The sequence below is a fragment of the Gigantopelta aegis genome, chromosome 12 (genome assembly GCF_016097555.1).
Source record: "Gigantopelta aegis isolate Gae_Host chromosome 12, Gae_host_genome, whole genome shotgun sequence".
Taxonomy (NCBI): Eukaryota; Metazoa; Mollusca; class Gastropoda; order Neomphalida; family Peltospiridae; genus Gigantopelta; species Gigantopelta aegis.
The window spans coordinates 27,254,311-27,268,137 of NC_054710.1; the positions used below are offsets into that span (position 1 = coordinate 27,254,311).

The 13,827-nt window shown below is 40.5% G+C and overlaps 1 protein-coding gene across 1 annotated transcript; it reads right to left on the reverse strand.

Moving 5' to 3' along the window:
- Positions 1–3,588: 3,588 nt before the first annotated feature.
- LOC121386359 (alpha-amylase-like) lies at positions 3,589–10,766 on the reverse strand. Its single transcript, XM_041517238.1, has 4 exons — positions 10,535–10,766; positions 8,829–8,942; positions 4,591–4,720; positions 3,589–3,909 (listed from the first exon to the last, which is right to left on the reverse strand). Exons 1-4 carry the CDS (start codon positions 10,714–10,716, stop codon positions 3,625–3,627), a joined length of 711 nt encoding a protein of 236 aa, XP_041373172.1. The 5' UTR covers positions 10,717–10,766; the 3' UTR covers positions 3,589–3,624.
- Between the last annotated feature and the right edge of the window lie 3,061 nt (positions 10,767–13,827).

Genomic DNA, 13,827 nt, shown 5'->3' on the forward strand with positions numbered 1-13,827 from the left:
GACTTCTTTCTCACTAACCACTAACAACTAACCCACTGTCCTGGACAGACGGCCAAGATAGGTGAGGTGTGCGCCGAGAACAGCGTGCTTGAACCTTATTTGGATATAAACACGAAAATAAGTTGATAGATAGATAGATAGATAGATAACTAGTTTAAGGTGCTCATATACCACTATATACCACTAGGGCTTTGAACACGCCATCCAGAGTCCGACCTCCGATAAGACCGGTGGCCTGACTCGGGATGGGGTGGGGTGGGGGTGGGGGGGGGGAATAAGTTGAAATGAACAAATGAACTTGCCCCTGGTTTCCGGTAGAGGTGGGGTGGGGTGGGGGGGGGGTGGGGGGGGGGGGGGGGGTGGGGGGGGGGGGGGACTCTTTTAACGTGTTCATATCCAATCGTTTCAGGCAAGCCCATCCAGGATTTGACGTCTGACATCGTCAGTGGCCAACTCCGGGACGGGAAGGGGGAAGGGAAGTGGGGAATAAGATGAAGGGGGCAATTTAGACATTTTGACATTACAGCCTAAATAATTTCCAAATAGAGGCTTATTGCATATATTATAGGAACAGGGGCGGGACCTAGCCCAGTGGTAAAGGGTTCGCTTGATGCGCAGTCGGTCTAGGATCGATCCCCGTCGGTGGGCCCATTGGGCTATTTCTCGCTCCAGCCAGTGCTTCACAACTGGTGTAACAAAGGCAGTGGTATGTACTATCCTGTCTTGGATGGTGCATATAAAAGATCCCTTGCTGCTAATTGAAAGAGTAGCCCATGAAGTGGCGACAGTGGGTTTCCTCTCTAATATCAGTATTGGCCGTAACCATATGTCTGACGCCATATAACCGTAAGTAAAATGTGTTGAGTGCGTCGTTAAATAAAACATTTCCGTCATATTATAGGGACAGACCCTAGTTTCAGCCCATAAAAATGCACACTAAGTTTAGTTAATCTACAAACCTGTAAAACATTTGGATAAAGTTACAATTGAGTGAAACATGTGTTTGTGACTTTGAAATGGTAAAAATACCCTCTAAAAGTAAGACTAAAACTCGACTCCATAACTGTTATTTCTCAGACGCACGTGCGGTTTTAAAAATATGAGAAATACATTTTGTAATATTAAAAACACCAGGATGACCAAAAACACTTCGAATGTACAGAAATAGATAATCTTAATAATATAAAATCTAAGTAAAGTATGATTTCAGTCATCAAAAACGGCTGTAATAGTAAAAAATATGCCTTAGTGTTTAAAAACTAGGGCATGTCCCTTTACTACTAACTGATAATAACTAGGGTATGTCCCTTTACTGCTAACTGATAATAACTAGGGCATGTCCCTTTACTGCTAACTGATAATAACTAGGGCATGTCCCTTTACTGCTAACTGATAATAACTAGGGCATGTCCCTTTACTGCTAACTGATAATAACTAGGGTATGTCCCTTTACTGCTAACTGATAATAACTAGGGCATGTCCCTTTACTGCTAACTGATAATAACTAGGGCATGTCCCTTTACTGCTAACTGATAATAACTAGGGTATGTCCCTTTACTGCTAACTGATAATAACTAGGGCATGTCCCTTTACTGCTAACTGATAATAACTAGGGCATGTCCCTTTATTGCTAACTGATAATAACTAGGGCATGTCCCTTTACTGCTAACTGATAATAACTAGGGTATGTCCCTTTACTACTAACTGATAATAACTAGGGTATGTCCCTTTAACATCAAGCACTTCATCTTTTATATTTTCCCTCACTCGTTTAGTAATGGTGGATAATGCGTTGTACAGCGATGGAATGGATGGAGAAATACCACTAAATAAGGCCGATGATGTCAGTGCTGTTTCCTCCACCACGCACGAGGATAAGACCTCTCCGTGCGATGGTAATGAAGATAAGAGATATGTCGAACTTGGTGGTAGATCTGGAGAGCTCGAAAAGCAAGACACGACTTGAGAGAAGATACAAATATATCCAGACATGAAGATTATTCTTCATATTTGGTTTTAGGTCTTTGACCTTTTTCTAAATTTTATTGCAAATTCTGCCCACCTCCAACTTACCTCCCCCTTCCTAACGGCCTTAATGTGGACATATAGATCGGACTTTAAACTTTTAGACCTTCGTTCAAAATTTTTCTTCGAAATTACTTTTTTATTTTTTTTAAATATTGTTAAATAGTCCGATCCTCTCTTCTTTCTCTTATTTATATTTGGACTGTCCTTCTAAAATGCTCCAAATTATATAAATATTCGGTCGAGCAGCCAATTCTTTTTATTTTTGGCTTGTAACTTCTTTTTAATTGTATTAACTTTTTACTAATTGCTATTTTCAAAATTCTGTCTATTTTCAACTCTACCCCCCCCCCCCCCCTCCCCCATCCCGAGTCAGGCCACCGAACTTATCGGAGGTCGGACTCCGGATGGGCGTGTTCGAAACCCTAGTGGTATATGAGCACGTTAAACTGTTATCTATCTGTCTGTCTATAAATATATTTACGTGTGTAGGACGACGTAAACGTGGAGTGTAGGATCAGAGGAAATGGTCGACCACCAGATAGCAGGCACCTCAGGCACCTAGGAACAATATATTAAGTGGAACACAAGCTCATGTGTTGGAGGCACAAGCAGGGGCGTGGCATGGCGGGGGGGGGGGGGGGGCACGGTTAGATTATGGAACCCCCAATCAAACCTTTTTTTATTGTATTAAATTTTATAAAACTATACATGCATACATAGTGTGGGTTGCCCCCTCCCCCATATGGGTTGACCCCCCAATATAAAGTCCTGAGATGCTTCCGTCGTAGGATCGAATCAGCTCAGTGAACCTAATCTGTGAATGGGTTTTATTCCGTACCAACCAGTGCACCACAACTGGTATGTCAAAGGCCGTGGTATGTGGTGTCCTGTCCGTGGGAAAGTGCATATAAAAGATCCTTTGTTATTAAAGGGCAAATAAAGCGAGTTTCCTCGAACATTATATCAGATTTACCAAATGTTTGATATCCCATAGCCGACGAGTACTAAAATCAATGCACATGTACTAACTAGTTACTACATGTGCACGGGGCACGTTAAGTCAATACTTTTCTTAACGTGCACGGCGAGTTGCTTCACTCTACTTAGCAAATTTAAAATGGCTGGGATATTTTTAAAGTCTGTCGTTGAAGATTTATTTTGTTAATAATAATGCAAGTACTTCAATCGGGATTTTGTGAGTACGGTAGGTTATACATTTTTGGTTTGTGTGTCCATTTGTTGCACTATTTCGGTTGAGAAACGGTTGAAACATGGTGCCTCAAGTTTTGAATACAGGCTATATATAGGGTATGTAACAAGATCCGGACGTAGTAAGAACCACACTTTCTACATCCCTCCGGACTAATGTACTAACGTACACTCTTTAACCGAATCAAAATGTCGATACAAATATCAATATTTTTATGTACTCTTTTAGGAAGTGGATGGGGAAGAGGACAAAATAGAATTCACTTTAGAAAAAAAGTTGATTTTTTTTGGTTCGTTTTTATTGCTAGACGTCAAATGATAAACAATTTACAAGCACAATAAATGTCAGTATATTTGTATTGTACTTTATTCGTCTTAGTCACGTGACTATTTTTCAGTTTCGTCCTCGACTTCACTGCTCTCAGGTGGCGCCAGCGACTCGATAAACTCTATCGAGTGGATGAAACAGAAAGTGCCGTTGCCCCACGAAACGAAATTGAAGCTGCCACATTTTCCAAAATGGTTTTGCGGGTCCGCCCATTCGAATCCACTTTTGAAATTTTCTCCGTCAGGAAGGAGCTCCCCCTCGCAAACGGAACCGCCCCTGACTTGCTCCCAGCCGTCGTACGTGTTGGATTCGTACTTCGGTTTTCCGTTTTGAGTTATGAATCCCTAATTGAAAAAAGATAACGAAATAGAATAATGTTATGGGCGTGAAGTATATATATGACTAATCAGGCGCGTTTGCGGGGGGGGGGGGGGGGGGGAGGGGGTGAGCGAACCTCTCCCCCTGCTCAAGCAAATTTTCTTTTTTTTTCTGAACATTTTCAATAGAGCATGTCCCCACCCACCCCCCGACCATAAAGCTCGCTCGCCACAGTCTACAGGCCCCCGGACCCCCTAATCAATTCGTGCCTCACCATAAGCCTAAACGACCCCCCTCTCAAAATCCTGGTTACGGGCCTGTCTAGACCCCCTACTAAAAATTCCTGCGCACGTGCCTACTAAATGTTCATTATAATCGATATGATTAGTGTAAGGCCACTACACCATCTTCTCTCACACTAACCACTAACAACTAACCCACTGTCCTGGACAGACAACCGAAATAGCTGAGGTGTGTGCCCAGAACAACGTGCTTGGACCGTAATTGGATATAAGCACAAAAATAAGATGAAATGAAATGAAAAATGTTATACATGTCAGTGGCGTAGGAAGATGCCAAAAAGTGAGGGGCACATACCCCCTTCTTCCCCCCCCCCCCCCCCCCCCCGGCTTTCTACGCCAGTGTGCATGTATTTGGTTGTTCGAGTTACATACCCTGAGCTGATCGTTTTACCAAGAGTTACCTACCTTGTACTGGAACCAGCCGTCGTGCGTCTTGTCGCAGTCCATATCCAGGTCAGCTATCCACATGTGACCTTTGGCGATGTTGATGTTGAAATACCCAGCCCCGTCCTTGTTCGTCTGCAGGTGGTATGATCTGAAAATAATAAAGACACAAATGTATTTTCGTTGTCAAGATTATATTTTCTGTTTTATATTTTGGCGGGTTTCTTCCATTCCTCCTTTCCTGTTAATCCTTACTCCATTTGCTTTCTATCCTTTTCCTTTTCCTAATTTCCATGTTGAATTCGGAGCATTTAACTTCTCATAGTATAGATATTCAACAATATTGTATTATGTTAATAATATATATCAAGGTATTATTATTACTATGTCCATATAATGTATATGTGATGATATTTTAGCATTGTAAGGTCATGACCTCAAGGCACCCCAACCTTGACATGGCCATATTACTCTGGGAACAACAACAATAATAATAATAATAATAATAATAATAATAATAATATATTTTGGCGGTTTTAGCTCAGTCGGTTTAATAGTGCTCGCCTGTTTGAAGCACCTCGGTGTATCCATTCAACTTATTGGGGTTTTCTCTCGTTCCAACCAGTGCACCACAACTGGTCAAAGGCTGTGGTATGTGCTTTCCTGTCTGTGCGGGAAATGCATATAAAAGAGCCCTTGCTACTAATGGAAAAATGTAGCGGCTTTCCTCTGATGACTACGTGTCAGAATTACCAAATGTTTTACATCCAATAGCCGATGATTAATTAAGCAGTAGAAATTAACAGTTGTTCATTGGTAATTGTAATATGGTCAGCTAGCTGTTTCTGGGCATTACTGCCTTTAAATTAAAAAAAGGCTTACCCCACCCCCACCCCCATTCCGATCCTGCACCTGCTTTTTTAAAAACGTTTTATATTTTGGCCATTTGTTTTATTAACAGTAGAAAACAGATGCGTTTCAAGCTTTTTTTTTCTTTTTTTTGATGTCTTTGCTCGCCATAGACATCCCACCTTCTCCTGTACTATTTCTAGCACGACTATTTCTCGTCCCAAGGCAGTGCACCACGAGTCCACGACTAGTATATCAAAGGCCGTGGTATGTGCTATCCTATCTGTGGGATGGTGCATATAAAATATCCTTTGTTATTTATGAAACATATTATCTCCCTGGTCGAATCGCTGGCCATGCCAGGGGTAAGACCGGGGGGGGGGGGGGAGGGGGGGATGCCTGAACCCTAGTGGATAGAGGCATGTAAATCATGGTCTGAAGTCTATGAAAAAATGTAGCGGGTTTTCTCTCTAAGACTGTGAAAATTACCAAATATTTGACATCCAACTGCCGATGATTAACAAATCAATATGCTCTAGTGATGTCGTTAAACAAAACAAACTTTTAACTTTCTTGCTAGCACACGATCCTGGGTAATGTTTTGTAAGCCCAACCAGTTAATAATAATATACCGAGTGGATCTTTATCGGACGTTTAAGGGTTGTTTATTCAGTCGTGTTATGCAGGTGAGACAATCTACTGCGGTAAGTTCTGATCATGAGCATCACCCTGGATTTATTATAGTCAGCATCCAGCTTAGATACTGAATTTGTTTTGACAGTTACAGGGAACACAAAATAAATTCTAAAAGCAGCAACATAAGATGTGGCGGTAAGAGGTCTGTTCCCTACTGTCAACAGTAAACCAGGTGTTTAAACTTGTTTAAACTTTATTTGTACAGTATTTGTGTAAAATATCTAGTTATTTGTACAGTATTTGTGTAAAATATCTAGTTATTTGTACAGTATTTGTGTAAAATATTATTTGTACAGTATTTTTGTAAAATATATGTAGTTATTTGTACAGTATTTGTGTAAAATATCTAGTTACTTGTATCATATTTGTGTCACATATGTACTATTCCTTATGCAATATTTGTGTGAAATATGTACGGTTTATTGTACAATAGCGTATTTATGCGAAATATCTACGGTTTCTTGTACAATATGTGTGTGACATATGATAATATGTATCATCCCTTATACAATATTTGTCTGAAATATCTACGGTTCCTTGTACAATATTTGTGTGACATGATGATATGTACCATCCCTTATACAATATTTGTCTGAAATATCTACAGTTCCTTGTACAATATTTGTGTGACATATGATATGTACCATCCCTTATACAATATTTGTCTGAAATATCTACGATTCCTTGTACAATATTTGTGTGACATATGATGATATGTACCATCCCTTATACAATATTTGTCTGAAATATCTACGTTTCCTACAATACATGTATTTGTGTTAAATATCTGTGATTCCGTGTACAATATATATGTGTGTGTGTGTGTGTGTGTATGTACATGTGCGTGCATATGTGTGTGTGCGTACGTGTATGTGTGTGTGTGTATGTGTGTGTGAAATATCTATGGTTTCTTGTACAATATTTGCGTGAAACCCACAGTTCATTGTACAGTATTTCTATTAAATATTTACAGTTCATTGCACAGTATTTCTATTAAATATTTACAGTTCATTGCACAGTATTTCTATTAAATATGTACAGTTCATTCCACAGTATTTCTATTACATATTTACAGTTTATTGTACAGTATTTTGTATCAAATATTTACAGTTCCTTGCACAATATTTCTATCAAATATTTACAGTTCCCTGTACAGTATTTCTGTCAAATATTTACAGTTCATTTTACAGTCATTTATAATAAATATTTACAGTTCCTTGTATAGTATTCCTATCAAATATTTACAGTTCCTTCAACGGTATCTCTATTAAATATTTACAGTTCCTTGTACAGTATTTCTATCAACTATTTATAGTTCCTTGTACAGTATTTCTATTAAATATTTATAGTTCATTTTACAGTATTTGTGTCAGATATTTACAATTCTCTGTACAGTATTTCTATTAAATATTTACAGTTCCTTGTACAGTATTTTTATCAAATATTTACTATTCCCAGTACAGTATTTCTATTAAATATTTACATCTTTTGTACAGTATTTCTGTTAAATATTCATAGTTATTTGTACATTATTTCTAATAAATATTTAGACTTCCTTGTACAGTATTTCTATTTAATATTTACAGTTCCTTGTACAGTATTTCTATCAAATATTTAGTTCCTTGTACAGTATTTCTATTAAATATTTACAGTTCCTTGTACAGTATTTTTATTAAATATTTACAATTCCTTGTACAGTATCTCCTTGCTTTAAATATTATCCTTTTTATGAATTCGGACATCCATTTGTTTATGGAATTTGTGGGAAGATGTATGAAATATCCATTTGTTTATGGAATTTGTGGGAAGATTTCTGGAGTCTGTACCGACACATGCAATAAAAACAATCCTACAGCGATCTCGCAGTACAATGCTGAAAGACATGCAATGATTTTGTTTAAGAAAGCTTTGTGAATTAGGCCCTAGCTCTCTTATAGACAAGGCATCTAACTGATTCATGACTGCATACCCTGTCATTACTTTGTATCCTGTCTTGTGCAAGGATTCGATGTTGAATATGCCAATGGAAGATTTGAATTTGGCATGAATCGGAATGGAACGGCTCTGATTACACATTTTTTTAAATTATATATTTGTATAATTGTATTATTGGTTAATAGATTAAAATCGCAGACCCTAGTCTTTTGTCGTTCGCGAGTGTGAAATACTTGAGTCCTAGGATCGAATCCTCTCGCTGGACTCATTGTTTGTTTTTGGTTGTTAATATTTTTTGTCAAAGCCGTGGTATGTGCTGTCATGTCTGTGGGAAAGTTCATATACAAGATCCAACCCGCTAATGTCAAAATGTAGCGGGCTTCCTCTAAGACTATGTGTCAGAATTATGAAATTTTTGACATCTAACAGCCGAGTTCTTTGGTGGGGCGTATCCCTGTGGTAAAGCACTCGCCTGGTATTCCCATCAGTGGGCTCATTGTACTATTTCTCGTTCCAGCCAGGGCCCCACAAACTGATGTAACAAAGACCGTGGTATGTGCTATCATTTTTAGTATACTGCATACAAAAGACCCATTGCTGCTAATCGGAAGGAGTAGCCCATTGTGTGGGTTTCCTCTCATATGTGGGGTCCTTTAACATGCTCGTGGTTAAAATGTGTTAACTGCGTTGTTAAATAAAGCATTCCTTTTTTCCTTCAATCTGCTCTAGTAGTGTCGTTAAACCAGAATTTGCTTAATTATCGCGAGAGTGATACCCACTGGTTGTTTGTGGTCCACATAAGCGGTGTACCGAACGCCTCTTTCGGTTGTCCTTCCTCTCTTCCGTGCCAGTCTAACATCGTGTCGCCCTCAGACAGCTTTCTGAACTTCGAGCTGCAATACAAAAGTATGGAAGCCTATTAGTGCCAAGTGGCGTTTTAATTTATTTTTTTATGAAAGGCATATTCATGCGCTTTGCGCGGGGGATTGGGGCGGGGTTCGATAGCCTTTTTTTTTTTTTCATGATCTGCATTTGTCCCCTCCAGTTCATGACGTGTACTGAGTTTCATTGCATTTAACGCAACACACCGGCCTCGGTGGCGTCGTGGTTAGGCCATCGGTCTACAGGCTGGTAGGTACTGGGTTCGGATCCCAGTCGAGGCATGGGATTTTTAATCCAGATACCGACTCCAAACCCTGAGTGAGTGCTCCGCGAGGCTCAATGGGTAGGTGTAAACCACTTGCACCGACCAGTGATCCATAACTGGTTCAACAAAGGCCATGGTTTGTGCTATCCTGCCTGTGGGAAGCGCAAATAAAAGATCCCTTGCTGCCTGTCGTAAAAGAGTAGCCTATGTGGCGACAGCAGGTTTCCTCTAAAAACAGTGTCAGAATGACCATATGTTTGACGTCCGTAGCCGATGATAAGATAAAAAAAATCAATGTGCTCTAGTGGCATCGTTAAATAAAACAAACTTTACTCTTTTTTTACTCAACACTTACAGTGAACATCGGTTGCAATATATATATATATATATATATATATATATATATATATATATATATATATATATATATATATATATATATATTAATTCAAGATAGCTGCTATGCCCTTTGACCTACAATATGCTTCTGCTTAATTTGTTTGCACATCTTCAGTTGATGCCCTACCAATTACTGGACCAAAGATTCAGATATCTCCCGTCAACAGTTTTTTGAGTAATCGTCTGGTATAGAAAGGGAAGAATGAGAAAAATAATCCGAACAAAAAAAATTAGAGCTTTGCTGCTAATAAAATGGGGAGAGAGACCTCACCCCCCCCCCCACCCCACCCCCTTAAAAAAAACCCACACACACACAAACTGCTGTAACAAATTTTAACAACACTAGCTAGAATCATTAGCCTGTTCAAGTTAGTATCCCAGCACAAGACACAGCAAATGGGCTTTTAAGAAAAAGTCGTTATGGTGTGTAGACGTTGTGTCGTTAACTGAGTTTTGACTGGGGCGGACCGTAGCCCAGTAGTAAGCGCTCGTTTGATGAATATATCAAAAAGAAGCGGTGATAATACACAGCCCTGTTTCACACCACATTTTATAGAGAACCAGTCGGTTCAAAAACCATTTAACTGGAAACATTACCAGTATTTGTGAAGAAAATAAACAGCGTACTAGCCAAAATGGTAACACAGAAACTGAATACGATTCTCAAATTATCTTCTTGGCGGTTTGACAAAGGTGCACACAAAAAAGGAAACATTTATATGCTTTGTTAAAAAAAAAAAAAAAAAAAAAAATCAACAAAACAAACAACATTAATATGTTTTGTACCATATATAAAGAATAAAATGCTGAAAATACGTTTGCCAAGCACACTGTGGTTCGTTGTAACAGTGATGACCTTATAAAAACGTTCCCTTTGACACTAACTTATACAGATATACGATTTTAATTACCATATCTGATTTAATCGTTCAGAATTACCTTTCCTTCTCTGGTTCAACTATCTGCCATATCGGAATCCCATTTCCCTCAGCGTCACCCCCTCTTAAAAACAAGTATTCGCTTGGGACGGTTTGCTTATAGATCACAACCAAGGTACGCTGAAAGTCTTCGGCCCGAGTTACGACAAGAAGACAAAAGCAGACAAAAAGCCTGCTGTCCATGGTTGTGGCTGTTGTGATGGTGATAGCAGTAAATGGTACGGATTAATCGTTTGGCGGTTTAAATATTCGCCATGAATGTTGTGTGTTCAAATAGAAATTTGCTGACAAAGTAAACACAGCTGATTCATACATGAGACTGCAATCAATACATAATAGTAACAGATTCAGGAGTGGGGTGGGGTGGGGGTGGGGTTGGGGGGAGTAGCCTATTATTATTATTGTAAAGGCAGCCATGCACAAAATCAATTAGCCGACCATGATGGTAAATCCCCCACTCTGAATAACTTTGTTAAAGGCGCAGACTCTTAGTTTCAACCCGTAAAAATGGACACTAACTTCGGTTAAGTTACAAACCTGAAACATATACTCTTCAAAAAAAGAAACGCAAAAGGGTACAAATGGGTTATAACTCCGATTTTATGTTTCCTACCGGTTCATGCTTTGTGAATATAAGGTCATTGCATGTCCCAAACACATTCCCACGGTTACATTCGATAAAACGCAGCTACTGTACAATAAAGTTCCAAAATGTGAATATTCGCAAAAACGCAGCCACGTGCAAACCATGTCACCACTGCACGTGCGTTGTCTGCACGTGCAACATGAACACCGACAGTATAAAAGTGCAGGGTGTTCGCTTGCCTGGCCTCTGTATCTGGCCGACAGTTGACAATCCAGGACATGCCACGTCTCAGTGAACCGCAGAGAAACAATGCCATCGGCCGACTAGACGCAGGCGAATCCAGAACGGCCGTTGCCAGGGCATTCCATGTGTCCCCAAGCACCATCTCCAGACTGTGGGACCGTTACCAGGAACATGGATCAACACGTGACCTCCCTAGATCCGGTCGACCACGGGTCACTACCCCGGGCAGGACCGCTATATCCGGGTACGCCACCTTCGGGAACGATTGACTACTGCCACCTCCACAGCCGCAGCAATACCAGGTTTGCGCAGGATATCCGACCAGACCGTACGGAACCGCCTACGTGAGGTAGGAATTCGTGCCAGACGTCCAGTTCGAGGTGTCATCTTAACACCACAACACCGTCGACTCCGACTGCAGTGGTGCCAGATTCATCGACAATGGCCTCAACTGCGATGGAGACAGGTGTGGTTCAGTGACGAGTCCCGATTTCTGCTCCGACGTCATGATGGAAGATGTCGCGTGTATAGGCGTCGTGGTGAACGTTATGCGGCAAACTGCGTGCAGGAAGTGGACAGATTCGGCGGGGGTAGTGTCATGGTGTGGGCAGCCATCTCACACACTGGCAGAACTGACCTGGTCCACGTGCAGGGCAACCTGAATGCACAGGGCTACATTGACCAGATCCTCCGGCCACACATCGTTCCAGTTATGGCCAACGCCAACGCAGTGTTCCAACATGACAACGCCAGGCCTCACACAGCACGTCTCACAACGGCTTTCCTACAGAAACATTAATGTCCTTCCTTGGCCATCGATATCACCGGATTTGAACCCAATTGAGCATCTATGGGACGAGTTGGACCGACGCCTCCGACAGCGACAACCACAGTCCCAGACCCTGCCCGAGCTGGCAGCAGCCTTGCAGGCCGAGTGGGCCACCATCCCCCGGGACGTCATCCGTACTCTGGTTGCTTCAATGGGCAGGCGGTGCCAGGCAGTTGTCAACACACGCGGAGGCCACACCCGGTATTGACTCCTGATGACCTTGACCTTGGTGGTGTGTCCTATCACTTACTCACAATGGACTAGAGTGAATTGTGAACAATCCTGCAACATTTGGTAATTATCGGACTCACCATTCAATAATTAAATCAATTCTCCAAATGTTACGACAATGTGGTTTTGCGTTTCTTCTTTTGAAGAGTATATTTGGATAACGTTACAAGAGAGTGAAACAAGAGTCAGTGAAGTTGAAACGGTGAAATACTCTTTAAAAATAGACTAAAACTCGACTCCATAACTGTTACTTCTCAGACGCACGTGCGTTTACCAAAATATTTTTAAAATGCATTTTGCGGTATTAGAAACACCAGGATGACCAGAGAAACTCCGGTTGTACGAAAAATTGATAATTTAAACAATAAAATATAAGTAAAGTTTGATTTCAGTGATCATAAATGGCTCTAATAGTGAAAACTATACCTATAGTGTTTAAAAACTAGGATCTGGCCCTTTGAAGTCTGTTCTGAGTTTGCAGCCAGTGTAACACGGGTTTTGTTTGTTTTTTTGTTTGTTTGTTTTTTAAATTAATAAAGACCCTTTGTGGACAAAAACGCTGACATTATTAACTTTCGAAAAATACGATCCGGCAGCATTTTTCTCGAACGCACTGACGTTATGGTTTATTTTTAAGCGGTGCTTTTCCAGAAAAAGTACAGACGATTTAGAAGATCTATGATTATCATAGGTACAATAATTACGACTTCGACTGCACTAAATTGAAGCGTGGTATAGACTCTATTAGAAATTAGCGAGAACAATTAGGCAGAGTTACGTCCCTAAATGTTCTGGCGCGTTCTGGTAACAGCAAGAATGGCCGATGACCACAGTTGTTTGTGAATCTTCAGCTGAGATGTATGCATGCCACGTTACGCTATTTTGACCTACTTCTAGAATAGAAAGACAAATGACGTTTGTTATAAATATAACTGCAAGGCTGTCTTCTGCCGACCAAAGCAAAATGGACCGTGAAAGGAAGGAAGGAAATGTTTTATTTAACGACGCACTCAAAACATTTTATTGACGGTTATATGGCGTCGGGCCTATGGTTACGGACCACACAGATATTGAGAGAGGAAACCCGCTGTCGCCACTTCATGGGCTACTCTTTTTCGATTAGCAGCAAGGGATCTTTGATATGCACCATCCCACAGACAGAATAACACATACCACGACCTTTGATATATCAGTCGTGGTGCACTGGCTGGAGCGAGAAATAGCCCAATGGGCCCACCGACGGGGATCGATCCCACACCGACCGCGCATCAAGCGAACGCTTTACCACTGGGCTACGTCTCGCACCCGTAAAAATGAAGTAGAACAACGAGCAGAAACAAACTGACAAAGATATTTTGAGAAGAAACATTTATTTAATATTCAATTTTAAACGTTAAAAAATGCC

Coding starts and splice junctions, on each gene's coding strand:
- LOC121386359 (XM_041517238.1), bottom strand. CDS start 10,716: ATGGACAGCAGGCTTTTTGTCTGCTTTTGTCTTCTTGTCGTAACTCGG. Junction 8,943..10,534: donor GTTGAACCAGAGAAGGAAAG/GTAATTCTGAAC, acceptor TTTGTATTGCAG/CTCGAAGTTCAGAAAGCTGT. Junction 4,721..8,828: donor ATGTGGACCACAAACAACCA/GTGGGTATCACT, acceptor TATTATTTTCAG/ATCATACCACCTGCAGACGA.